The 22,167-nt window shown below is 37.6% G+C and overlaps 2 protein-coding genes across 10 annotated transcripts in view; one reads left to right on the forward strand and one right to left on the reverse strand.

Annotated features, from left to right (window-relative positions):
• Positions 1 to 1,058: 1,058 nt before the first annotated feature.
• On the reverse strand, positions 1,059 to 8,380 carry zdhhc6 (zDHHC palmitoyltransferase 6). 7 transcript variants are annotated; one of them, XM_042508581.2, is made up of 11 exons: positions 8,235 to 8,380; positions 6,031 to 6,576; positions 5,760 to 5,851; positions 4,023 to 4,182; positions 3,735 to 3,893; positions 3,585 to 3,638; positions 3,053 to 3,220; positions 2,789 to 2,830; positions 1,984 to 2,129; positions 1,809 to 1,855; positions 1,059 to 1,727 (listed from the first exon to the last, which is right to left on the reverse strand). In XM_042508581.2, the coding sequence occupies exons 2-11, from the start codon at positions 6,295 to 6,297 to the stop codon at positions 1,627 to 1,629; spliced, it is 1,236 nt and encodes a 411-aa protein (XP_042364515.1). In that variant the 5' UTR covers positions 6,298 to 6,576; positions 8,235 to 8,380; the 3' UTR covers positions 1,059 to 1,626. The 7 variants fall into 7 exon arrangements, with proteins under 7 accessions (XP_042364515.1, XP_042364512.1, XP_042364514.1 ...); XM_042508578.2 differs by having other exon boundaries at positions 1,984 to 2,132; XM_042508580.2 differs by having other exon boundaries at positions 1,059 to 1,724; positions 1,984 to 2,132; positions 5,760 to 5,854.
• A 68-nt stretch (positions 8,381 to 8,448) lies between these two features.
• Positions 8,449 to 22,167, forward strand: part of vti1a (vesicle transport through interaction with t-SNAREs 1A) — a 156,955-nt gene continuing 143,236 nt past the window's right edge. The window contains exons 1-3 of one of the 3 annotated variants that reach the window (XM_042507708.2): positions 8,449 to 8,689; positions 15,148 to 15,206; positions 16,126 to 16,236. In XM_042507708.2, the coding sequence (XP_042363642.1) occupies positions 8,596 to 8,689; positions 15,148 to 15,206; positions 16,126 to 16,236 (264 nt within the window). In that variant the 5' untranslated portion in view covers positions 8,449 to 8,595. The remainder of the gene's footprint in view (positions 8,690 to 15,147; positions 15,207 to 16,125; positions 16,237 to 22,167) is intronic. The other 2 variants (XM_042507706.2, XM_042507707.2) reach the window with 2 other exon arrangements.

The following is a 22,167-nucleotide window of genomic DNA, read 5'->3' on the forward strand; positions in this document are numbered from 1 at the left end:
GGTTCTCAATCCTGTTTTTTTATTTTTAAATGTATTAATTTATGACAAATATTTTGCAAACCTTAACTAAGCATTTTCTGTTGCCTCAGCTTAACCAAACTTTAACTGTAGAGCTGGCACTAAAGTATGTTTGGGTTACATTTTAAGCCACTGACTAACAGCCTTTTGTCACTTTTTAAACTTTTGTTTTTTTATGTTTAGAGAACCTTGGCTAATATTTTGTGCCATGTTTTTAAATTTAATAGGTAGAAAATACAAAAGAGGAGATACAGTGTTTTCTCCAGTATTGTATCTATGTAAAAAAAAAAGATTTGTGATGGCCCATGCACACAATTAAACACAAATGTTACATAAATACAGAGACATTCAGATCATAATAAATTTTAACTATCTTAGAAATGATTAAAATCATATCTTATCCCTGATCTCATCAGCTGTTGGCAGCACTGGATTGCTGATTGTGTTTTTTATGATCAGTACACAAATGATAAAGGAACCCGAATGAACCTGTTTCTATCTAAACCCAGAACTTTGGAAGCAATCTATTTGCTCTTACATTTGTCATTAAAACCAATTAAGACCAGCTGAGAATCCATAATGCCAGAATCTGTTGGACAAAATTTACAACATTGCAGGCATATCAAAAAACAAGGGAAGTAATCTGATTTATCTACATTCATCCACACTGATCCATGATATTTGCTTTAAAAAAAAGAAAAACAAGACATTATAAAGACTAAAACCACAATATGAATGTGTTTAAGAAGTGTGGGGTTAAGGTTAATTTATATAGGGGATTTTAATGTATGCACATTTTCATATTAACTAATTTTTAAACAGTGAGATGTTAACTTGTAATACCTCATTGCCAACCAATGTAAACTTGAAAATGTAAGGACAAATAACAGCAGCATCCCAGACTTGTGTGTGACGCTAACCAAAAAAAAAAAAAAAAGCCAAATTTCTGTTTTAAATCAAGCCCAAGGCACTTAAGAAATTATTATGTATTAAAGCTTGCACATTTAAACAATCACAAGGACAGAGGAAAACAACAACTCTTGCAGAAGATTTTTTTTTTAATTTCAGTTTATAGTTTGAGGCCAACAGTTTGTTTTTACAAAAATAATAAAAAGAAATTAAGTGTTATCTCCATACTGTAGAAAGAGTTGCATGACGAAGTCCCGGGGTTAGCTTGGCAGAGGCATTGCATAATTAGCAAAAAACAGACATCAACACAAGTAAAAACAACAGATTCAAGTAAAAAGTCATGTAATCACAATGAAGTCACATTAAAGCCTGGTGGCAATATTGGAAAATTAAGACTCTTGCTGGGTTTCACTTTTGTTCAGAGGAGTCAAACTGAACCCACGGCTCCGGTCCCTCTCGTGAACTCTGTTGTCCTCTTTCAAGACGTAGCTTGACAGGGAGGTGAACATTAAGACTTGGTGAACTGTTGCCTTTAAAAAATTCAAGTTGGTACTAAAATGTGAGGAAAATTGTAATCAAAAATTCTGGATGATGAGCCTGCAGCATCAGGCATGACATCTTCAGTGGATTTATGAACACGGACACACACCTTTTGTTCAGTTTAACTCCCCAGCTCTACATAAAGCCTGTTCAAATATATTAATTTACTTTCTTATCGCTGGTGCTATCGCTGGCAGCTGTGTCATAATGGCACTTCTCCACACATCGCCTTGGAAACCATCCTCTTACACGCTCTCCTGCTAAAAGGACGAAACAAAAAAAGAGTTTGACATTTGTTTCAGTGAATTTAGCCACTTAATTAAATAAGTCCACTATCTCACCTTTCATATCTTCCTCATTCAAAACTTTGTCTCCATACATCCACCATCTAAAGAGAGAGAAAAAACAATTTGGAGAATTCAAATGGACAAAAGAATTGTAGTTTGAATCCTCAATTAAATGCCCAACCATCCAGACTTGTAGATGATCGTTTTTGTTCGGCTTGAATTAACTCACTTGGTGCCACGAGTGGCCAGGATGGTGTCCCCCTTGTTGAGGGGGATCCTGGGCTCCTCAGTGCAGGGGGTTCTGAAAAAGGTTTGGAGACCTTTGCTCAGAGGGCAGCAAGCTCCGTTATAGTCCTCCACTGCCCGGTACTGGACCTGCTGACCGAGGCATACAAAGTAACTGGTTATTCTACCGCCCTGACCAAAACTTGAATTCAGACAAGTTACATATCAATGTTTATATTATAATGTCAATCTTTAACCTGGACCTTTTTTTTTTTTTTTTAAACATTTTTTTTGTGTCTAAGTGACAACCAGCAGTGGCAATTGTGCACCGTCTATTTACATCCAAGTAAAAGTGCTTGTTTTTGCCCCATTTCAAAAATTGCTGTCTCCATTTTTTTTTTTTTTTTTTAAATTTTATTTACACATATGTACACATATACATATATATACATACATACATATACACATATACACACACACCACAAAAAAAAACAACAAACAAACAAAAAAAAAAATTAATAATGTAGACACAAAACTGTGAAAACATGCTGAGAAACACTGTTTCCCCTCTATGACTTAAAACCTCTGACAACATTTCTGACATTCTGCATTGCATAAGTATTTCTATTGAAAGTACATCCAATCGCTTCTGTTAACATGAAGTACAGTTTATTAAATCACACAAATGTTTCTCTGAAGTCACACACATCCTCGCTAGTCCGGCCTAAAACCGACTCGTGTGTGTGTCTGTGCTACATGTAAATCGCAAAAAAAAAGGATGTCACAGTACAGATTTGACAGGTACTTACACTTCTCACTCGTTTATCTGCTTTCTGCTTCAGTTGCTCAATCTGTTTAAAGAGGAACAAGACAATTAAATTCTCCATTGCTCGACAATGTAACTTTTATCTCACTGTTAAACAGCAAACCTATTAAGAGTAGGACTCATTACAATACAAACCTGCTACACACCTTTTATACATTCTGAAAATTTAAAATAATTGATCATTTAATAAACAAATATGAAAAGTAATAGATAAATCAAACACCACCCAACAATGAACTGAACTTACAGTTAAGGTGTGCTGGTGACACTTGGGATGGACTGGCCATTCGATGCCATCACCCTTGGGCGTCCCTGACCACGTGAAAACTTGCTTGAAGTTCAGCCAGCGGGTGCCGAGGTCGTAAGGGAAGATAAATTCCTCCCCTGTTTGGTAGTGCTGTATTCTGTCTTTGGCCTGATGGAAAAAAAGGCACGGACAATGGTTGCGTGTGAGTGTGTCAATGGGACTGTGTGGTAGGGGTGGTGTCAAGTTTCTGTAATCGGCCTGCTGTGGTGTACTGAAGGATGATCGTGAAGCATGTTTGAATTAGTCATAAAAGGTACATTTTTAATTTAAAGAACTTTGACAATGAAGTTTGAAAACATGCTAGTTATAAAATACTTAAATACTGAGTGAATAAAATAGCACTCAGATGTCCTATATTATTGTTTGTAGATCAAACAATGAAAAACACAAAAAGTAATCCTAATCTAAAATTACACCGACATTACAAAATGTCATCACAAAACAAACACTGGAAATAAAAGACACATCTGACCTTTTCCTCGATCCAGGACTCGATCGAGGTCTTATTTCTAAGGATGACTTTCATCTGAAGAGGACAAACTATTTCAATACTGGAGTCAAATTATATTTTCCAAAATAAATGGTTGGCTTTGCAAGGTTAACGCTGAAATGAAAGGCGTACCTGTATGACGAAAAGCATACCAACTGCAATAGTGGTGCCAAGTGCCAAGCCTAAGGCAAAGAGTGTGGCAGCAAAGGCTGGCACACTGAATGGCATGAGGGGCTGGAACTGACGCACAGCACTCATATCAATCTTCACAGTGCTCCAGCCAAATGATATCTGCAGTGAGGAGACAGGTTGACATGGTAACATCAGTAAGGAATAATAACATGAATGCTGCTTGGAGAAAAGCCGTGTTGGTAGTAGCCTATCAAAAGCATGGTGTGGTGTGGTAAGAGGACTACTGACCCTCTCATACAGCTGCGTGTACATGGTCATGATGAAGATAATGGCAGCGTGTGAGCAGCCCAGTGGAGCCAGCAGCAAGAAGCTGGTGAAGTAGGCATGGTTCAGGTGGCCGCAGCAGTTGTTGATCCATGGGCAGTGGTGGTCCATCTTCATCACGCACCTAGGGTAAGGGAGGCAGAGGAGGAGAGGAGTGCTGGGGGAATTGACTGGTTGTTTGGGAGGACATAGAGTGACAAGTTCATCATCAGCGAGTCACACTGAATCTAAAAAAAAAAAAATAGATTTACATCACAAGCATGTGGTGTTAATCTATTTAACATCACATACTGTATATGACAATCGATTATGTGATGTGTCTCTGTGCAGCCTAAAAATGAATAAAAAGAGGAAATAACATGGGCAGGCCGTGTAAACGCACAAGCCAGTTGGCAATGGCTCATTGATTTCCGGCTAAAGTAGCGCTGTCTCTGTGCTGATTTGTTTTCTGTTAAGGGTTACTTCAATATTTTTCAGCCTGGGACCTATTTTTCCATGTTTTTGTCTACATGGGTCATGGATAAAGGGAAAAATCATTTTTTAACTGTTGTTCAGTACAGAGCAAGACTGCAGAAGCAGCAAAACAGGTTGCAATGTGACCATGTCGGACATGTATGCACTGCCAATTTACAGGTTGCTCAGGTTGTTATTCTAAATGTCTGACAACATTATTGAAAGGATCTCTACAGAGATACACATATTTGTTAAAGAATAAGATCCTTTTTGCCTTACCAGAAACAGCCCTGAAATAGCCAAAGAGAAACCCACCAGATTAAATTTAAATAAAAGGTAATTTTGTCATTCTTTCAAAGTCAACAGAAACAAAATAAAAATCTCAAAAGTCATCTTTGTTTGTCTTTCCACTGTTCCAACAATCACCAGCTGTTTCAGCTAAAAGAAACCCTTAATTCACACAGTTAGCTTTGAAAATATGCTGGTTCTAAATACACTAAAATAACTGTTTATTCAAAGAGTCTGGTGAGTTTAGAAATAGCAATTTCAGGGTCTCAACCGAAAAACATATCCCCAAATGATAACTTCTGTATTTTTTAACCAGGAACATATTTTTGTTTTTGTGTCTAAGTGAAAAAAGTTAACAATTTTTTAAATAGGTCCCGTATTGACCAAAGGTGCTGCAGTGTATTAGTGTATCATATCAGATCGTATCAGATGTTTCATATCTAACTGGGCAAATTAAGTGTTTATTTCAACAAAACCAGAGTTTGTGATCGCTGGAACAGTGGTGAGACAAACAAAGACAGTTTTTTGAGTCCTATGTTGTTTCTGTCCACTTTGAGAGAACTGTGTTTTATGATAATAAAATTGCTGTTTAATTCATGGGATTCTGGTGGCTTTGGCAGTAGTGATTTCAGGACTGTTTCTGGTTTAACAAACAGGAGATTTATAATAACAATCTGAGCCTATTAGTGGCACAAACTAGCACTTTTTGTGGACATACATTGACAGAGCACAAATGCCCTGAGTGATTACATCACAGCACTTTTTGTGGCTGCTGGCTGCAGCCCTCTTGCTCAATACTGGACCATTTTCAAAAATGATGTCCCCATTGGTCACTTGGACATGAAACATTGAAACATGGGAAAATAGGGTTCAGGTTGAAATATACTTAAGTTACCCTTTAAGTTAATCTCACACAGGTGAGATAAAACCTATTCCTACTTTGGTAATAAATGTAGCTACCTGTTACACTTGCGACAATGGTGGGATCTGGGGGCCTTGTACCCTTGGCACACTCTGCAGTACTGTAGGTACTGGATATCCTGTGGATTCTCCTGCTTTGGGATAAACAAATAAGTTAAATGTCCATCTTTACTGTGATTAAATTGTTTCACTCTACATAACATCTTTAAATGGTAATTTTGCAAACATGGTTCCAGCCTATTCTTTACACTGTCAATATGAACAAAACCAATGGAAAATGTCAAAAGCCAGAGTCCTTAAGGATCCTTACTGGTTTCCAGCCAAGAGGGATGTATCCAGGTCCAACAAACATAGCATTGAAGTAGTTGTAGAGGATGAGAACAGTCCAGTTGAGGAGCATGATGAAGTTAATGCTGCCTCCTGTCGTGTCTAGCGGCCAGTACCAGATAATGGAGTCCAGAATTGCCATGGTGGAGCATATAGCAATGACAGACAGGGCTATGACTGGGCCCCAGTGGCACAATCTTCGAACCTCATGGAGGTTCTGAAATGTCACAAAACTTGCCAAGAAATTCATCTTTTTCCCCCAACAAGGTTAGTAGTAGTATTTTGGTTAAGTTCCTGAAATGTAACGACCAAACTTCAATGTGTTACTTTTTTCCTCTGCTATCTCGCAAAGTCGGCGGTGCAGGTGATGCACATATTTTTCCTCGTCGTCTGAGTACCCAGCAGCTAGCCTGGTGTTGGGTCACTGGGGCTCTCTGTGTCCCATTGTTCCTTGCCCTGGCAAAAAGCTGCATCATCTCCTGCCGATCTATGGAGCACACTATCCTTGTGACAGACTCAAATTCCCCATCTAAGAGAAAGAGAGCGAGAGAGAGACATTATAAATCACCAGTTAACTGCATCTTGTGATCCAGTGACCAAGTTTGTTGTATATGTACACCCAGTTTTCAGTTTATGAAGTGCACCTACCTATAATACAGTCAAATATAACAGCCCTGTAATACCTTCGTGAAGATTATAATGTTCAGTTTTGTGTTTTAGAGGCGTTTCTTTAACTTTGGTCATTTTGGAGACTATAACTTGTGGTGGTGTTGGACTTTAATGTTACTCCAATATTTAATACAATCTTATTAACATAAATGAGATGAAGAATGTATGTTATGTTTTTTTCAATCTTATTTTTACAGAATCTTTGATTTGTAGGGTTACGCTGACTACAAAACTTTAATCTTTTAAAATGTATATATATATATATATATATTGTGTTTAGGCTCCTCTACCATATTGTGATAGTGTAAATAACGACACTGGGAGGGAGTTAAGTTTTTTGATTTGGCTTCGGAAAAGGACATTTAACTTTAAATGGTTGTATTTTGTTATTATTGAAATAACCCTTAGGACCCAAAAATTCAAAGGATGGGTGCATTATAAATGAAAAAAGTTGTTGCCCTCATTTTGGTGTCACCTTAAACTATAAGCCTGGGACATTTCAAAACAGGATTAAATACTTAATGAATGCAGTTTTTGGGCTATTAAACGCTACTCATTTGAGTTGTTGTAAACTGGCTGATTGTTTTAAGTCTTTTGTTTGTAAAAAATCTTTATGTTGTTTGTTTTTAACTTTTGCTGCTGTGTTTTAATCTGTTGGTCTTCTATGTTAAATTTGTTAGGCTGTTGTCTTGGCCAAGAATCCCTTGAAAGGAGATTTGGGAGTCTAAATGGAACTACTTCTGGTTAAATAAAATTTAAACAAACACATAACAAGAGGCTTCCATACATGATTTATCATCGCCAGTCACTTTGAAATATGGTTATTTATGATTTGGGAAGGGTCATGCATTTTCCCCCAGTAATTTAGGGAGGCTCAAGGAAAAATACTTGAGTGTCATGATATTTAAAAAAAAAAAAAGTCACACCACAGCCACCCTCTTACCTTGATAAATAAAGTACAGTCCCTAAGAAACATCAACAAGTAGCTAAAAAGCTAATGACTTTAAAGCCAGCACACCAAACGTGACCACATAATAATATCTTAAAGTAAGTACCGTTTAAGCTGCTTTTCTAGATAAGTGACTCACAGGGTGGGTGCACAGCCATAATATTTGCCCAACGGAAACTAAACTAATTAGCCAAGCTAGCTAATTCGCATCAATACACAAACATAGCATTTCTACATTATCTGCTACTGTACGCATTATCCATCGTTCCACAGGCCACACAAGTGTGACCTCTCTGGTAAATACATAAATAAACTACGTAAATAATTATGTATTTGACAAACATTTTGATTCGGTTTTGCACCGGGGCTAACGTAACAGCAATTAGCTTGTTAGCTAGCTTGTTAGCCGGCTTGAAAACACAGACGTATTAGGCGGGATAACAGCCTCGAGGCGCAGAGAGGAAACACGGATAATATTGCATCTTAAAGACATAACGAATGCTCACTGGTATACGTATATGCATATTTTGTATGGATGGGGAAAAAAACTGTCACTTTAAATTACCAACCTGGCCACTTCCTTGGTTTTTTCTTCAATTTCTTCTGAGAGGAACCTTCCTTATGGTGTCTCAGAAAATAATGCCCTCAACCCCTTGTGGACACTTTTAAATCGAAGCAAATTGCACTGAACCATTGCAGAATTTCAAAAATACTTTATTTAATGACGTTCGCTAAAAATAAACGTGACTGATATTTTTTTTATCAGCTATCTGAACCATTTTTAGCGTCGGAAAAAATAAAAAAAAGTCAAGTTCCTTGCCGGGCACATTACACTGCGACTCAAGGAAGGGACTCCATTCGAGACTTGTTGTTATTAGCCTGAGCTAACTGTCAACCAGAGAGCTACTTGTTTAAAACCTAAACTCCAAAATGTCGTCAGACTTTGAATCTTACGAGCAGGACTTTGGGACCATTACAGCAGAAATAACCAACAAAGTTGGAAGAATTCCCAAACTAAGCGGAGGTAAGTTAAACAAATTAGCTGAGCTCGTTGAGCTGGAGCTAGCTAACAGTTAGCTGGTATCTCTCAGCTCAGAAGCTAACGGTAACAGGTGTAGCCTACTTTAATGGTGTGTCATTTCAATAATTTACTATATTATTGTGTAGAAGAAAATGTAAAAGCATTAATGTTAAAACGCAGCTCGAGTATATTCTTGACTCTTATGTAAAAAGCTGACTCACGTGTTGCTGACTCTAATGAATTTAGCCTGTGTGACAAATGTGTAACACTCATCTTAGTGGCAAAATAACATCGTATTTTTTCCTGCAGTTGAGGTATGTGTGTTTATTTAAGCTACTGCCTCAGTTATTTTTTAGTTTTAAGGGGCGGACAGAAGTATTTACTCACTTTTTTTTAGTTTATTAAAAGTATTTAAGAGCATAGAAATTAATAAATAGGAAATTGATTTTCACTGGCATTTCTAGGTGGCACACCCAACACAGCGTCATCCCTTTGACTTATATTGATGAAACCTAAATGTTTTTTACTTTAATGGACATTACAGGGAACCCACCGTGAAAAACAGCAGCCTTCTGCACCAAAATAACACTACACCCATGAAAACATTATCAAACAAAGGGTGTCATCTTATAACAAGAAATCAGACCTGGGTTTGGATGTCAGATTTCTGTGTATTTGCATGTGGTTTCTTTCAACACTTCACAGACATATAAGTGAGGTGATTGGGTCACAGTTATTTGTCCTTGGATCTGTGTTATGTCTGCAATGGACTGCCTTTTGCTCAGTAGATGCTACAAATGCTATATCAGTTATAACCCATATGACTGAAATGTAAAAGTTTATATAGAAAATGAATAGAAAAATAAAAGGTTAAAGGACATAATGAAAAATTCTATGTCAGCCAAATTGCCAATGAAGTATTCAAGTGAGAGTTGAGTCCACATTTATTGTTTATTCATTTATTGCTGTTTGTTGGGTTTGCTTTAATAAAAGTATTAGTATTATTATATTTCTATTTTCTACATTGATTGTACTTATGCAGCCAATGTAGGTTCCATAGTCACATGGCTGGGACTGATGTACAGCATCTCAGCGTATTTTCAAAGGCTGAGAAACAGCATGCTGTCACTGTAAGTTAATTTTCATAGTGGCAGTCAAAAGTATAGGCAATTCTCAAATGTTTCATGTTTTATTTTACTTGTTTGATTGGATGGATACATGTTCATTACCAAAGAACTTTGCAATCAGTGTCTTGTTTAATAACTTTCATTGACAGATTTTTGTTTAGTTAATATTAAGTGTATTAAGTCAATAAATAGGTGGAAGAAATGGGGATGACATACAGCAGAAATGATCAGTCTGATGTGAACTTCCAACCTGATCACAAATGTTGAGTCCTGTTCAGAAGTCCCTTATTTGTCAAATCTAGCAAATGTATATTTGATATTTCAACCAAAGCAAACACTGTGAGGTTCGGTGTCTTAATAATAATAGGCAGCCATAGTGGTGTACCATGAGAAACCTAGTGGCACAAGCTTTAATCTCACACAGAGTGAAAAAGGCTTTATGCCTGAGAAAAGTTTCCCTTTTTTATCATAAAGCCTAAGTTCATCCATAATTATTCAGGTCACCAATAAGAGTGTTACAGACAAACAGCCGTTTGAAGGGGAGTAATTACGTAATACAGGCTGCACATCATAACTTTGTGAACTTAAGTGTGTCCCTCAGTGTGGAGCTGACCTTTTTTACCAACCAAACTTTATTATTGATTAGGTTTTAATGTTATTCAGTAAGCACACTTTCATTGGCCTATTTTTTTCACTCAGACCTTATACTCTTGTATTCAAATACATGAGTCTGTTCCCCTGCTACATATAGCCGTTAAAAATAGACAGGATCACTAAGCCATCACTGTGCCAGTATGACGCAGTTGTGCGCTCTAGCCTGGTGTTTACAAAATGTCAGTAAATACATTTAGAAGTGTAGGTAAAATAGTCATGAAGGTTGCATTTTTCTAAGTATGTTAAAATAAAAACACAGAAACAGAGCCATTCTGCGCAGCTTATCTGAATGTAACAGCCAGTGTTTAAATTCATTGTGCCACCGATTGGGCAGTGGTTAACACTGTCGCCTTACAGCAAGACGGTCACAGGTTCAAACCCAAGTTGAGGCGAGGGTCGGACATTGGGTGGGGGGTTTGCAAGTTCTCTGTGTCAGTGTGGGTTTTCTCTGGGTTCTCAAGCTTCCTTACACAGTCCAAAAACATGCACGTTAATTGGTGAATCTAAATTGGCCATAGGTGTGCATGTGAGTGTGAATGGTTGTCTGTCAGCCCTGTGATAGTCTGGTGACCTGTCCAGGGTGTACCCTACCTCTCGCCCAATGGCACCTGGGATAGGCTTCAGCCCCCCCAGTGATGCTTAAGAGGATAAGCAGTTATGGACAATGCATTTTTAAATTCAGTGGTATTTTGCATTGTATACACTGCATGATTTTGAATTAAGATCAACTGCACAAAGCCATAAAGATGTGATAAATATCATGCATAGCATAGATATTTGCTTATAGAATGAACTACTGTATATGCAATTCATTGTATTGTCCACGACTAGTTTGTTTTCAGTTTTGACGGCTGAAAGCTGCCTCCAACCCCGACTTGGAACATTTATCTCAGACTTGCTCATTGGCTTTTCAAAGGACACTGCCTCTCACAAAACCTTGCCTGACTGAATATTTCTGGTTTGGAATTGGCATGTTTGAAGCTTCATGGCAGCCCATTCCACAGTGTAATTCCACATTGCTTCCTCTCACCATCTGTTGACTGTGTCAGAGTAAGCCCATATGAATATGCACAAAGCCAGGAAACACATTACAACCATAAGTAGTCGTTCAATGTCTTCTGCCACCAACAGAATAGTTTACAGTTGAATTTCAATTCCCTTCCTCCTCATTAAGGTTTTTCTTCTTTCCTTTTCTTAAGTCCTTCTGGCTCTTTTTCCTGAAGTGGCTGAATTTTTCCCGTGGTTTGACAGCCCTCTATTTAATACGTTAATATAGCTCCAGACAAAGGGCTTTTGTCATTGCTGTTGTTGCATCTCTCCATTTCACATGTGCACAATTGCTGATAATGGCCAGAGCGTGTGGAAAAAATGTCCTTGACTGTCTTCATTCATGTAACAATCAAGTGAATATGTGTTTATATATTTATTTGTTACCATCCCCCTAAACCTCAGGTTCAAGGAAGATTTGAATAAGAATACAGTGAAATGTTAGGCCTTGTTCCATGAAACATGAATGACATTTTTGTTTTACCTTTGAGTGTTTATGGCAAGAGAGTGCCTGTCAATCATTGCAACTCAAATATGGAACATTTGTTAGTTAAAAATTGTTTGGCAAACCCTACTTCGTTTTTGTTTGCTTTACTTCTGTGAACAAAACTCCTCATCCGTCCATCAGCAGGTTGTAGTCTTGGTAAATATCCATACATATTTCACAGCCCTGCAGCCCGGGCCTGAGTCTGAGCAAGAAAGCACCATCTCACCTTTCAGTGAATCGCCTCTGGCCGTTCACTGTGTAGGTTGTGAGGCTGAACACAGTTTTTAAAAATGAATTTGAGGACAGGCAAAAGGTAATGTTGGCCCTTGGTGCCTGAGCAATGAAGATCTTGCCTTAGTTTTTTTTTTTATGATATTAAAGTCCCACAACTGATAGCCTTGTGGTTTGCCTTGAAACTTGTTTACTTTTCATTTTAGTAATTTAAAATGATGTCAAATATTTATCAGCGTAAAGGTTCGACTCATGAGTCTTGATTTATTTGATTACAATATATTTTCAATTATTTGTTTTTTTATAAATATATATGAAATTGAGTTAATCCAAAATAATTGTTTTAACAGATAGATACTTACTTACTGCTTAGTTTAGGAATATAATTGGAATTTTTTGAATGACTTTTTTTTCAAGAGAGTAAACAGATTGGTTGTAATCTGTCTTGGATCACCTGTAATATTGACTGCTAATATTAACATTGTCCTTTCAAAAAATCTGACAGAACTTATTTACTAAGATTGGCTGTCTTTCAAAAATATTAATTGCTTTCTGTAGTTCCCTTTTTTCCTGCCAGTCATCATCTGAATTTGCTGAAATGTCATTGTTTTGTTTCAGCAGACAGTCACTTCACGGTGTGTGTTATCTACGGCGGTTTGTAGTTCTAGTCACACTAGAAACAAACTGTCTCAGATTTAGATTTCAAGGACACTTGCAAAAGAAGGGCTCAGAGGAGAAACAGAGTTTTTCAAGTAATATAAGTTGTGACTATCTGGCCCGAAATTACTGACTCGTTGAACTTTGATTTGTGACTAATTTATTCATACACTCCTGTATAAAATCTAGGCACAAACCATATGAGCACCCCCCATGACGTGATATTCTTGGCCTCGCAAGTGGAAATTTTCAGAGAGCTCTGAGTTCATGACTTTACATGACTTCCCATATCCTAAACACGAGTTCACAAGTTCCATTTGAACACAGCAAATGACACAATGACTTATACTTAAATCAAACAGTATGCATAGCAAATATGTACTTTATGTTGTGAACTTTCCATGGATGCTATTTTCCCGCAATGCAATGAACAGAAAGAATGAGGGAGCTGCTCAAAGCATAAAGTCTTAAAACAGACACTTTTCTTTAACTTGTAAATGCATCGAATCATTTTCTGTATATGCTGTTTCTTTTTGTACACTAACTCATAATCACTTTAATATGCCAATCAATGTCATATGTTGACTTATTATATAGTATGAGTTTAGGAAACGTGCCAATGGTCATGACTCTGGGACACTGAGTCATAGCTCGTATTATTAAAAAAACTCCTGTACTTTTCCTACTATCAGTCAAAATGTTTAAAAGGCCCATCAATTGTTGCAATATCTAATGCTTCGTTGAGTGAATTTTTTATATTAACAACTAAATGCTTGAAGACTGTAAAATGTTTAGTATTTCTACTGTAAACTCTGTACTAGGACTGCTGTCCTAAGTCTTAAGATGCAGTAATGAGTAAGTGCTTTTGCACTCCTGGTTCTGTCACCTGGATGTTAATGGTTTTTTTTTCAGTGGTTAACAAAAGCTGAAGAGACTTTAACATTTTGCTCTGTTACATAGAATATGTTAGTAAATACCCCACATGTGGATTTTGAAGCTTTTACATGTCACAGAAAAAGATGGCTGCTTAAAGGTGACTAAATGAGACTACAGAACGTCATCACATTGATCACAGGTCGACAGCCTCGCTGTGGTGGTGATGCTGAATTCATGCCACTGTGGAGTAGTTAGTCTGTAGCCCAACGTTAGCTTTTTACTTGTGGCAATTGCATTTAAGCTTCAAAAATCATAAAATTGTTTTTAATTTGTGAAGATGATCTTGCTGGACAACGTGTTTAAATATCATAAGCTTCTGTTTGCCACAGCTTTCTGCAACAATCCAAAATCCAGTGGAAAAGTACCTTTGGCTCTTTGATCTGGGAACCAGGGCAACTCCAGCCTCAGTTTGCCCTATGAAAACAAAACCCAAAACATTATCCATGAACCATTCTATGTACATTATTTTTAAAAATTTTGATTAATTGGTTAATCATCTTAAACATGTTTAAAAGAATTATGACATTACTCACCAGAGTTCAAACTGATTCTTAAAATAGCTTATTTTGTCTGACCAGCAATCAAAAAACATGTAATTCATTTGAGAGTTTGTAACCAGCAGGTATTTCTTGATATATGGCTTTAACAATTGTTAATCTCTGACCAGTCAAACACACCTTGTCATGTATATCAATATCTGGGTAAATCTGTCCTTTACTGAAAAAATCAAATCAGATAAAGCATGTTGTGTTAATGATGCTTGCTTCAAAAGACTTCTACTTTCCATGTGCTTCACTTGTATGGCAAAGATCTAATTTCAGAACAAGGACCAGTTCTTGAATGTGCGGAAATTAAGTGTTAGTGTTGCTGCCTTAAATAACGATGGGATGTACTGTGGTTTACATGCCTCTTTGGAGCTCTCGCAAGTCGTAATGAGTTTCAATGGGTAATGTGGAAGAGCAGCCACGGGGTGAGGAGCAGAACGGCGCGTTAGTCATTCTGAGTGGGACTCATACTTCTGGCAAGTGAGCAAAGCTGACACCTCCCTTCCCTTTGAGTTGGCACGAGGTGTCTCACTGCTCCTCAACAGAAACCAACAAAGGCCTCATAGACGCCAATAACTAAGAGACATCAAATGTTGGCTCGTCGTGTAGAGAGAATGTGTAAATATATCTTCAAATGTGTCCTCGTGTGTTGTTTTCTCCCAGTCTTTCTTTCTCTCTCCCCCTCTCTTCCCCCGTTGCGGGGGAGTTAGGTTGTTGTCATGAAGCGCTGTTCCTCTGTCGGCTGATCAATATGTTGCTGTTTTTTTTCTCTTTCAGAGGAGAAGACACAGCTGGTTCTAAATGTCGACAAACAGCTTGAAGAAGTCAGAGAGTTGGTATGTCTTTGATCAGTAATTTTCTCCTCTTCCCATTTCCTAAATAATGAATTTGTGGAAAGAGGGAGGGGACAATTTTCACTGGCACCAGACAACAGCACCTGTATTATCCTGGTGGTGACATGACATGCAGACACACACACGCACACACACACTTCACATGGCGGAAAGGAGGCTTCCTCCTCACATGATTACTTTCCAGTAATCTGCTTTTAAGTGACACCCCTATGACACATTTCAAGCCATTATCTTGAGGTGGGAGTCTTCATGTTGCTGTTTAAAAATGAGCAAAGTCACCTGACAGAGACAAATTGTTGTTGCAGTTGTCTTGTTATGTCACAGTGATTAGTTTCCTCCAAATCCGCCACAGAGAGACCTGTCTAGCCATGCCTCAAATGTACTTTTACTTCATTCGCCGTGACATCGTTGGGCCCGTGCATGTCGCTGCAATGAAGGGGCGCTCATATTTGATTGTGTATTTATTTACAGAACAGCCTTCCTCTGTCGCAACTTTTATCACGGCTGAGCGACGTGAGCGGGAGGCTTTTTCTTTTTACAATCAACATTGGAACACATTAAAGTTAATGTAGCTGAAGTAACTCGTTTCAGAAAGTTTAATATTTTCAGAGTTTTCACAATTTCTATCTTGAGCAGCTCTGTGTAAGACTTTGCAATACAACATTTACAGAAATGCATAGATGGTAAGAGAATGCTCATTATTAGATAGGGAGGCCTAGATTTTTCAGCATCTGTTCAATCATGCACATCTCACCAGGTTGGTTCCTTAACACTGTGATGTAAATTTGGATCAGAATGAACTCTAAATCTGTCGTTTTTGTGGTTTTTTTATATTCCGAGTTATGTTTTGGTTGTGACATAGATGGTAAAGTGTGGTAACTGTATGAACTGTGGGTTTTAGCTGGAGCAGATGGACCTGGAGGTGCGGGAGATCCCCATCCAGAGCCGAGCCATGTACAACAGCAGACTGAAGAGCTACAAGCAGGAGGTAGAGAAGCTCGAGAAAGACTTCGTAAGTACTTATAAAATCTTTTTTAATGGTTGGTTGAATGTTTAAAATTTAACATGCATCATCAGCATATAGAAAATCCTCTTTTGAAATGCAACTATCAAAATGTGCATCTAAAATATACTATTATGCATGACATACTGTAGTCTCAAGATGCCACCATCTCAAATCTCTTGTGGTTCACACATATCCATTGTTTGCCCCCTCAACCAAACTCCCTCTCTCGCTAACACGCTATCTCTCTCTCTCTCTCTCTCTCTCTCTCTCACTCTCTCTCTCTCTCTCTCTCTCTCTCTCTCTCACACACACACACACACACACACACACACCCATACAGCCCGACGCTGAAGCTCAGTGGTACATCCACTGAGGTTAATTCTGAGTTCATATTTGAACTTGCAAGTAATGCCTATTGAGAACAGGTTGTGTGTGTTTGTGTTGTTGCTGCAGAATCTGGCCTTGTTTAGTAATTCATAAATCACTGTATGTCTTGACTTGATCTCCAAACTCTATCAAAGCTTAATGAACAGCCTAGCCTTATGGGTCGTTTTGCTTTTAGTCCACATTGTTGGCTACCAATATTACTCAAGGTATTTCACTTAATCAATAATATAGCAGAAATGAGCCGTTGTTAAATGTAATTCCAATTTTTGAGATTTCATTTTTATCTTACTTTTTGTAACCTTTTCTTTAACCCTAAATTGAAAAAAGATCTTTAGTTTGTTGTTTGCATTCAAATCTTAACCTCGCGAAATTATTTATCTTTAATGATATCTTCATTTTTTTTTGTTGTCTGTTATTGTTTTCTGTTGTCAGTTTTGTTGTGCTGGTGCTCACAACACTATAGTAAACCCGTAGTGTAAGTGTAACTGACCTTGAGCTTGTGAGCAGAGTCCCTCCACGAGTCAAATGTGATGTGAAATAAATCCACTACCTTAGATTGGGCTAGAAAAATAAATATTTAAGGTTTAAGGAGGTTTAAGAACTTTTAGATCAGAACGTGAGGGATAGCTGCAGCTTTATACCCGGTTGTTAATGTGGCTCGAATGAAGTTTTGTTGCGTTTGACTTTGGCCCAATTGACAACAAACCTTTCTTATAACATTAAAATGAATTGAAGGTGTAGCTTTCCTCTCAAATGTTAACTTTTTCTTTATTTTTGTAGGGATGGGAGATATTGAGAAAATCAAATATCACTTTTTTTTAACTAAATACCTCTATTGTTTTTTGGGGGAATATTGGAGGGCGGACTTTCACAAAATATTTACACAATGACATTTTTGATAAATATCATGGCAATATCACAACATCGGTATAATATCCATATATTGCCCAGCCCTATATTGTTGGCTTGCTAATGCTTGAGGGAAGGGATTGCAGGAAGTGATGGTGATCATCAACGTATCATTAAAAACTAAATTTTAGATTTTCTGTCTTCAAGTAATGTTGTTATGATACTGGAACTTTTAACTTTGATACTCGATTAACTGATATTTGTTTTTGGATACCATTTTTAGATACCATGTGGAAAAAAATCTCATTTAGGGAATAAAATTCAAAAAATCTTAATCAAAATATAAATATAACAAGACTAACATAACAAGGATGACTTTTCTTTTCTTGGTTATTAGCAGGATTATAGCAAACATGAACAATAAGGGAGCGCACGATAGTGCAGCTGGTATATTGATACTGCAGAAAATGAGCACTGAAATTGTTTTAAATATTTAAATTAGAATCGGTGAATCAATATTTTTGACAACACCACTTCAAAGTAAAGACTAGCAACTATAAAATGTTTTGTGTTCGTTACAAAATAAAATGCAAATTGTAAGAAAAAAACATTTAAACAAAGTGGTCTTATCAATGAGAAACTGAATGTTCTTTTTAACCTTTTTTGTGAAATAATGCAGTGAATTATGAGAAAATTCTCATTTGTATTTTAACATTTCGTGTTTCATACTACCATCGCTAATGTGCCTACCTGCCACTGACCAACAAAAATAATCTTAATTAAAACCAGCCACTTTTTCACCCTAATCAGTATCTCAAACATTTCTTAATACGTAATGTCATTCACCACCGTTCTTTGTAAATGTGTATTTAATTAAATGTGGGATTATAAAAACATTTCCATCCCAGTCCATCACTGCTCCAACTGCAGAACAAACAAGTAAACACGCATAAACAACCCATTTGGATGGCGATATCATGTGTTAGTGGTCTGTGAGAACACCACAGCGACAAGCTAACCGAGATCACAGGAGGAGATCTCCTAGCCAAGACAGTTTACTTTCCTCGCCATGGGCATTTAATTGGCTGACGATTAATCTTTAACTTTTCTTCTCCCCACACTTACCGTGCTTAATCATCAAGCAGTTAACACCTGCTGTGGCCAGTATTGGTGCAAATTTTTCCATCACTTGCATTTGTACGCCTGTCTTAGGGGCAAAATGAAAAAATGTTTGTTTAACCTGGAAAAAGTTTTAATTTCCTTCAACCACTTAATAAAACAAAATGTTGCACGATTATTTCTTATTTCTGCATGTTTGTGTGTCATGGCTCGCAATACTGAAACGCAAAGCAGAAGGTAGCAGTAGGATAGTCCTAGTGGATAAAGAATAAAAGAGCATTGCCCTGCTTGTAGCTGTGACTCCCCAGTTTAACAGAGTCATTTTCATTTTTACACCTCTGTGTGTGGTGTGGTCAGATCAGCGTGCATTTAAACCAGGATCACCCACCTCACACAGTAACATCTAGTACATCTGGTCTCCCGTAAATCTGGTAAAGTGTTCAGAAGGCAAGAACTTCAGCCCCCTCAGATGTGCCTCAGATGTGCCAAATGCTATAGCCGAGCTCAGCCTCTCACTTCCTGCAGGCCCGGGGAGGACATGACACTCGGCTCGAAAGGCGTCTAGTGGAAAAAAGGCAATCTCCTTTCTTTTTAATGTAAAAAGCTCCGGCTTTGTTGTGCTTTCCGTGGATATCAAGGCCTTTCCACTCCCTCACTACCCAAGCTCCCCCCTCAACCCCACCCCCTACTGGCCTCCCATGGGTGTCTCCCCCCTTAACCTGCTCTCTCATCCTCCCATTCACCCGTGGTTTGAAGTCTTCCTACCACCGGTGTGCCAGCTTGAGACCTCATTCTTGCTCCTTTCCAGACAGGGCCCAAGTCGACCTCAGTAACCCAGCCATTTCATCCAGGAAGACAACTTATCAAACGGGCATCCCAAAGGTGTATATATGAGATGTAGCTTTGTTGGCTCTGCCCCGGCAGCTTCATTGCGATAATAGAGGGGACAGTGGGGGTCTTAAAGGTGCTGGGTCGTGACAAACAGGCATTGCAAAGGGGATGCCAGCCTGAGCAAGTCAGAGTGTGAAAAAAAAAATTAAAAGAACAATGAAAATCCCATTTGATGGAGTCGTCTTGTCCTGGTCAGGGGAAGCAGGGATGGCATGGCTCTTAGCAGTGCCTTTGATCAGGCAAAGGAGAGGCCCAATGTAAGCTTAATTTAATGAAATCTATCGGGTAAACAGAGCCACCTTCCTCAAAGGGCCACGCTTGGTCCGTCCCAGTAGGGAAGGTGGGGGTCTGCAGATGTCTGCTGTGTCTCAGAAAACACAATCCACTTTTGAGGATGTGGGTCATATGATAGACCGTTGCTAATTGTAACTGTGTGACGCCACTGACATGGGCCTAATGAGGTGTCCTGTCACTCCAGGAAACTCTATTGTCAGTACAAAGTTTATTATCAAAGCCCTTTCTTTCTTCCCCTTTTTAAAGATATTCCAGGTTTAGTTGTTAGGTCTTTTCTTAAATATTGTCAGTAAATAGAGACATTTTTTAGTCTTATAGATTTAAGTGAACATGTAGTTAACACTGTGTTTTAATTAGAACTACAACGATTAATTGTGAAGTTGTCATCTATTAACAACCAACTAATTGTTAATCGACTTATCGTTTTGAGTACTTTTTTAAGAATTAACAAGTCAAAATTCTCTGATTCAAGCTTCTTAAATGTGAGTATTATCTGGTTTCTTTACTCCTCTGTGACAATAAACATATAAATATCTTTTGGTTGTGGACAAAAGAGACTTAAAGATGTCATCTTGAACTTTGGAAAAAGACGATTAACATTTTCTCACCATTTTCCAGCATATTAAAGACCAAACAACCAACAGATTAACTGAAAAAGTAACTGACAGATTTATCGACGGAGAAAATAATCATTAGTTGCTGCCGAGCAGAGCTATAGTGATGATCGATTTGTTGTCAGCTATTAAATTAATTGCCAACTAGCCAACTTTTTTTTAAATTGAGAAAGTAATCGACAGATTAATCGACAATGGAGAAAAATGTTAGCTGTACCCCTGGCTTTAGCTGATTTTAAATGCCATGACGACATTGTTTAAACAAAATTGAAACAACAATGTCTAATCCTACAGCTTGTTTAGTAAATTAGTTGAATTTGATAAGAGCTTTCCTTGACAGTAGTTACAAGCAACTTTTCCGCTCTCTCTTAAATACTTCTCAAAGTTAGTAATAACATCTGTATCCTATTTTCAATGCAGCCTTTGGAAGTGTCTCTTCATAATGTGTTGATTTTACTGTCAGGCATTGCTATACCTCCCACGCGCGCTGACTGCTTTGGTTGTTGATCTCTTTTAGCAGCAGATGGCGCTGTTGCTCTAAGAATTTTCTTCCTCTTAAGGTCCAGGACAAGGACAATATTGGGCACGTTTGCCAATTACTTTTGCCTTTCTGATGTATGAGTGGACTTGCTATGATAAATCCTTCCACTTATTACAATGCCTGACCTCATCCTTCATGCTTTGTAATAGAGATTGAAAATAATGTTACCAAAAATGTCCTTGCTGTAAATGCCTTTTTAATACAAAGTGACTTGTAGTAGTCTGGTTTCCAACTTATATTTTCTCTAGTTTGTCTCTGCCCAGTCAAGCTCTGAAAGTTAAATATGGAAGAAAACATAATATGAATGTTAAAGTTCCCTTTCCTTGGTAAAGAGAACTGTAAACATTTCATGCTTAAACTTTCTCATCTACTCTTCCAATTAATCTTTCTGACATAAGGTATTACTTCTAAAATGTCCCCTAGTTAGGTTATGTTTAAGGTGTTGAATTGAATTCATTTTACTTTCTTTTGTTGTCTTTTCAATATAGCAAAAACACTTCAGGTCCAAATTTGAGAGGCTTCGTGTTCAGTGATCCATGACTCCTTATAATAGTGAATTGTCATTAAATACCAATCTCCGACAAGTTTTATTGTAGAATACTTCACTTTTTTAATTCTCATTCAGTGGGAATGGGTGCAAGTAAAAGTCAAGGCAGTTTTGTCGATAACTCGAGAGATTAATTTATTTTATCATCCCTAATAAAAAGAAAGCTATTGTTGATTTTTCATAATATGCTGTATACTATGTCACCAAATACCATTCATTATCAAGCATCAGTGTTCCTTTTGAAATGCATATCATTACCTGATTTTTTATATGAGATTATTCACAATTCAAAAAGTAATTACGAGATGTGAAAAATATGGTCAACTTTTGAGTCACCGTGAGTACAGTACATACCTTTTTTAAAAGTAAGGTTTTAAAATTACAATGAAATAATTGTATTCTTTCTCAGTCATTCCTAGCTTCATTCATTCCATTATAGATATTGTGTTTGTGTTATTGCAACTGTCACAGGGATACAACTATCCTCTCCTAATTTCTGATTGTCCACTGAGGTATTGTTTGGAGTTACAGTCACGGTCAAGTGCAACGTCTGGACTGACTTTTTCCTTTGAATAAAAACCTTTCAGATGGAATGCCTCCTAGTGTCTGCCCAGGGAGACAATTAATGCATTTCCAAAGAGAAAGTCAACCTTGAAATATTGAACAGCTTATTTGCCAGGTACATAGAGGTGAAT

This window comes from Plectropomus leopardus, chromosome 19 (genome assembly GCF_026936395.1).
Source record: "Plectropomus leopardus strain MGB_pleo_1.0 chromosome 19, ASM2693639v1, whole genome shotgun sequence".
In the NCBI taxonomy this organism is placed as follows: Eukaryota; Metazoa; Chordata; class Actinopteri; order Perciformes; family Serranidae; genus Plectropomus; species Plectropomus leopardus.

What these genes read in the sequence shown, in the direction of transcription:
- zdhhc6 (XM_042508577.2), bottom strand. Translation starts at nt 6,297, where the DNA reads ATGAATTTCTTGGCAAGTTTTGTGACATTTCAGAACCTCCATGAGGTT. An exon ending in ACACGCAGCTGTATGAGAGG is followed by an intron (nt 3,894 to 4,022) that starts GTCAGTAGTCCT and finishes TCCTCACTGCAG; the next exon opens with ATATCATTTGGCTGGAGCAC. An exon ending in CAGATAAACGAGTGAGAAGT is followed by an intron (nt 2,133 to 2,788) that starts GTAAGTACCTGT and finishes TGCCTCGGTCAG; the next exon opens with CAGGTCCAGTACCGGGCAGT.